The 5732-nt window shown below is 36.4% G+C and overlaps 1 protein-coding gene across 1 annotated transcript in view; it reads right to left on the bottom strand.

Moving 5' to 3' along the window:
• TRIM33 (tripartite motif containing 33) overlaps positions 1–4204 on the bottom strand; it is a 40860-nt gene extending 36656 nt beyond the window's left edge. The window contains exons 1-3 of the mRNA XM_014534663.1: positions 4067–4204; positions 3500–3644; positions 3203–3335 (exon numbers count right to left, since the gene is read on the bottom strand). Of these exons, the coding sequence (XP_014390149.1) occupies positions 3203–3335; positions 3500–3644; positions 4067–4204 (416 nt within the window). The remainder of the gene's footprint in view (positions 1–3202; positions 3336–3499; positions 3645–4066) is intronic.
• Between the last annotated feature and the right edge of the window lie 1528 nt (positions 4205–5732).

Here is a 5732-nt window from a genome sequence, read left to right as displayed (position 1 = left end):
GGGGAGGAACAGCAGCAGCAGCTTAAATTTTCCCGTTAAGGAAGCAAAGCCCAACTCTTCAGGCTCTGGAGGATATGGAAAGAGGAAAAGGTGTATGGAAGCAGTCATGCCACATGTTCTTGCTTTCCCTCCTTGGTTTGGAACTGGGGAATCCTGGCATGGTGGATCCATCCAGATGGGTCTGCAGGAGTTTATGGACATAGACTAGGGGATGCTTCAAATCAGAAGCTCCTTAGGGTAGCTGTACCCAACAGGAATTTGGGCAAGAGCATGAAAGAGGTAGATGGAGGAGGGGAAGGAGAAGAGCCTCACAATGTGGTTTGATGCAGGGGACCCAGCACTCCCAGCTTGACACAGTGAGATGAGTACTGATCTGCTGAAATGTCCCTCAGCCAGATGAGGCGTGAGAGGTTGAAGAGAGGAGACAATGATGGCCATGGGCATGGAGGGTCAGCAGGCAGTAGTGGATGCCATTAAAAAAAAAAAAAAAAGCCTATCAGTGCTACTCAGCAACAACCACTGGGATTTTGGACCAGAAAATTCCTGGGTGCTGTGGTAAGATATACTCCATGTAAGAGAAAATTACTGGCTTGCCATTAGGCATTACTTGAGACTGACTCTATGACTTAAGAACATAAAATAACCCTGAAACCTGAAATGCTCATAATGTCTTGGATGATGAAGGAGCACTCTAATAAGGAAGGCAGTGCCTAAAGGAGTTCTGTATACACAGGAACTGTTTGTGCACAAACATGCAACAAGGAGGATGCAAAGATGTATTTATGGTTTTTATGAGCAGGTGCCCAGCCTCTTTCCCCTTAAGTATGACTTTGGAACCACCCGAGGAGCTGCTGAATCCTATGATCCCACAGGTGGTGCTCTATAAACAGCTATTAACCAACAGAGAGCTGCTTCGTTTATGGATGGCAGTTCCAAGGTGAAGGCACATTCTGTCTGGAAAGCTACCACTCTAACTGAAGAAGGCAACAGCAAATCATATCAATGAGCTGAATTGCATGCTGTTGTCTCCTATATTTGGGTTTTTTGAACTCTGCAGTTGGCATCAGAAGCAAGGGTGGTCTTGTGGGCTGTTTCCTAACTTCATACAGATGATGAAGAGAACAACTTTGGGTAAGACTCAATGAAGTACGCAATATTGAACACTTTCAACTTTGACTATGGGGGACCACTGAAGGGTTCTTTTAAAAAAGGGTGGGGAGGGGGGCAACTCCATATCTTACCAAAATAACCCTTGCAGCAATATGGACAGATGAATTTAACAAGATAAACTTCAAAACAAGGAGACCAGTTAGAAATGTGTTGAACGTAGGTTTTTAGTTCCAATGACATGGGTTCTGCAATAGTCTATCCAGGAAAGGTGAAAAGTAGGAACTAAAGAAAAGGGGAAAAACATTCAACAGATAATTAGGACCCGGTATATTTTCCTTTATCAAGGAAAATGATAAAGAAAGGGGAAGGATCATGGCTAAACTTTGACAGAGGGGCAGTGGAAGCTATTCTTTCATGAGAAAAAGGATGCCATCTTCTTGCTCTTTTTGAATCTCACCATTAATTTAAAAAGCCTAAGAAATCTAAGATTTCTCAAAGATCTAACTGAAGCTGAGAGAAAGTAATCTAGTATCTTACTGAGATTATTACAAAATAATCAAAGGTAAGATTTGGCCCTGAGGTAAATGCAGGCACAAGATTAGTAACCTCAAGTAAAATATTAGCCAACCTTCAGGTAAGATGAAACATACTGGAACAAATTAGGATATAAACATTTTAAGTATATTTCTAATCAAATGTTCTGTAGAACATAAGTGCAGCCTTGGGAAAGAACAAAGGGCATTATATATATGATTAGTTTTGAGGGATTCTACATACTGTATTCTAGGTTCTATATACCATATGGGAGAAAATAAGCATATGAACTAAAATAGATCTGGAGTCTGACCACTTTATTCAAATTCTGGTTCTACCACTAACAGTGAGACCGTGTACAGATTACTAAAACTTTTTGGGAATAGACTCCCTCTCCTTTAAAGCAGTCATGATACTAGTACCAACACTTCATGGGTAATTGGTGTGAATTCAGAAAAGTGTGGCACAAACTATGAATTAATGTATCACCTCCTTTTTAGGAGAATTCTAAATGAATTCCAATGAATCTAACAAATTAAAACCTCTAAGACATCTTATAGTTAAAAAACAGATTAAAGTGTGGTTGATCCAACTTAGCCTACTCTTTTATGACAGGAGATTCATAAAACCTATTTCCAATTCAGCTGAACTGTTTTAAGAAAATACTTTAGAAAATTCTGTATGGGTAAGCAAGACCATCTTTTTAACTGTAATAAATAGATGTCATATCAACTGGGAAATTTACTAGAGGATTTTGTTATATAACGAACAAGGAATTTCAGTACATTCTAGAACAGTTAGGATGTTACAGACTGGTGATAAGTAAATACTATTGAATTCTGAGGTTATAACGGGTTAAAATACTAAGATATGTATTAAAGAATTAGTAACTATGCTACTTAGATGCTTATAAATTCCTGATTTTTCTGCAAATTGTATATCTAAAATGAAATCAGTTTATTTATGCTTTAACGTTAAAATAGGTATCATTTATCCATACCCATGGGAATATTACCTTTTTAGATCACAGCTCATAGCCTAAATAACACAGTACTTGAAAAAAAGTGTATCTGAACCAAGGCAGAGCAAACAAAGAAATACAATTCCATTCTTACAAACCCAAATCCATATAATGCAGTGGTTCTCAACCTTCTGGCCCTTTAAATACAGTTCCTCATGTTGTGACCCAACCATAAAATTATTTTCGTTGCTACTTCATAACTGTAATGTTGCTACTGTTATGAATCGTAATGTAAATATCTGATATGCAGGATGGTCTTAGGCGACCCCTGTGAAAAGGGGTCGTTCGACTGCCAAAGGGGTCGCGACCCACAGGTTGAGAACCGCTGAATTTTTAACAAATCATAAAATTATTAGGTATGAATGTGAAAACCATTAATTTATCAAAAACAACGTTTTGACTTAAGAAATATATAAAAGTGAGAATTAAAATGCTAACAAAGAAATCTGGAATACATACTTGCTTTAGGAAAAGTAAATAAGAATTTTTAAAGAACTTATTATAATATTTCTTGATAAGCAATTATGACTTCTGTACCTATGTTCTTTGTGTTCCAATAGCTGACAGTCTCTACATGTCAATCTGTCACATGTTTCACAGAAAAGTTTCAACTGTTCTTGTTTGTGTACAGGGCAGAAAACAGGGCGCTGACCAGATGCTCCAACAGACTCTGTAGTAAAATAAAACATGTATTTTTAAACTGAACAAAATTTTTGTCTAACTTTCTAAATTCTTATCGATACTGGTATCCAAAGCTTATAAAGAATATGCAGAAATGATATAAGGGCAAAAGAGGGAGATTAATAGTAATCATTAAAATTGCTTCTCTCTTACCTGAGACATCTTCTTTCTTCCTGATCAAGTGATCTTTAGTGAATTTCACTCTTTGATGTGCTTCAATACATGTCTTACATAGCCACTCCCCACATTCTACACAAAAGCCAACTGCACTTGCATTGTCTTCACAACTAGTGCAGACCTAAAAGAGGAAATAAATACTAAGCTACATTAGATTTACAAAATATAGATCCACAAAATAAAAACGTGAAAACTTCCTAACTTGCTTCCAAGTTACATATATTAATTTACGTACCTAGAATAAAATTATTTTATTATCCATTTATCTTTAATGAGATCCTCTCCTTCCAGATCAAACACTCAGTGGATAAAAATCTAAGTCTCAGAAACAAAATCTATAAAAGATTTCAATTTTTCAGTAATGATCTTGTATCACTGAGCCAGATCTGCGAGGGTATAGAATAAAGATACCCTTTATTTTCAATTTGAAAGATGTAACTATAGCAGAACTAGCCTAATTTATGTAACAACCCAAGCATGCTTTTCTAGTAACTTACATTTTGACATCAAGACAGAAATATAAAGAAAAATTGAGAAGCATACCTGTTCTGATTTCTCATCAGAACTGCTAGGAGCTTCAGATGTATCTTTCACAAAATAATTATCCACAAGGTCTATCTGTCTGCATTCTTGGCGGCATACTGGGCACCGTATCACACCAACTACAATACAAAATAACATTAAGAAATATTTTTCAGAAAAAAATAAGAAAAACTGTGCATGTTGCCCATACGAAAACTAGTCATTCAATATGTCACAGACAAGACCAAAGAAATGAGCATTAAGGGCTGAGTAAAATAAGCCACTGAATTATTCCATTGGGAAAAAATGATATCCTATTTAGGAAGAGAAAAACAATCATTAATATGCAAAAAGTTTAAAGGTGCATCTTTATTACAATATGTGTTTTCCAAAAGATATCCAGGTCCTACTCCTTGGAAAACCTGTCAGTGTCACTTATACCGCTGATTAAATTAAGGCTCTTGAGATGGAAATGCTGTCCTGGATTATTGGATGGGCCCTAAATGCCATCACAAGTGATCTTATAAGAGAGAGGCAGAGGAAGATTAGATTATAAAAAAGGAGAAGGCAACTGATAATGGAAGCTTTCGAGATGGAGCCACAAGCCACGAAATACAGGTAACTTCAATGGTGGCTAAAAAACACAAAGAAACAGACTCTTTCCTCAGAGCCACCAGAAAGAGCCAGAGCTGCTGACACAGACTCTGCAAGACACTCTGGCTTTAGCCCAGTAAAACTGAATTCAAACTTTTAGCCTCCAGACCAGTAAGAAAATAAAATGTGTTGTATTAAGGACCCAAGTTTATGGCAATTCTGTGACAGCACCAACTGAAATATACAATCTATCATCTTATAAATTCTGACTTAGTTCAGAACTACATGAATTCATGCTAGTGTGGTAAGAAAGATCATCTGTCCCTTAACCTGCTATCGCTCCGGCATCTGTAAAAACAGATAAACCTGCTGAGGTAACATACAGATGTTAAAGTTAACAATTAAAAAATAGCACCACAGTCAATACAACAAACTGATTACAACGTATCAGCCATAAATTTGAGGATATAGCATAAATGACACAATCCTTACTTTCAAGAGAGGGTTCCAAGACCAGTATATAAATATTACTTTTTACACCATGCAGAGATAAGGAGATGAAAACTACAAACAAGAAGAAAGCTAAATAACTGAATGAGAAAGTCCAGCATGTGTCAATCAGAAGTTCTAGAAGTTCATGAAGGAAAGGAGGCCGAGATGCTTTATCAAGAGATAATGATCAAGAATTTCAAAACTGAATAAATGAGTTCTCAAATCGCAATCCAATTCCTGAGCACGATAATTAAAATTAATCCACACCTAAACAAACCACAGATGGAGCAAAAACTCTTCATAACTGCTAATAGTAGAATATAATCAAGACTAACAACAGAACTACCTCATCAGTAAAAAAACAATGCCAAAAGATAGCAGGCAATCTTTTCAAAGCTTTTAGAGAAAATAACAGCCAACCTAGCAATCTATACCCTGATAAAACTATTACTCAAGTGTAAAAGGAAATTAACTTTTCAGACATATAACAGAACCATTGTTGTAAAAATTAATGAAGCATTAAGTTGGACCATATAAATCTGCCAATAGTAGACCACTTCAGACCTGCAAATACAGCCGTTTTATACAGTTCAACCTAATC

The sequence above is a fragment of the Myotis brandtii genome, unplaced genomic scaffold, assembly GCF_000412655.1.
Source record: "Myotis brandtii unplaced genomic scaffold, ASM41265v1 scaffold131, whole genome shotgun sequence".
NCBI classification, from domain to species: Eukaryota; Metazoa; Chordata; class Mammalia; order Chiroptera; family Vespertilionidae; genus Myotis; species Myotis brandtii.
This window is presented reverse-complemented; position numbering and strand designations above follow the sequence as displayed.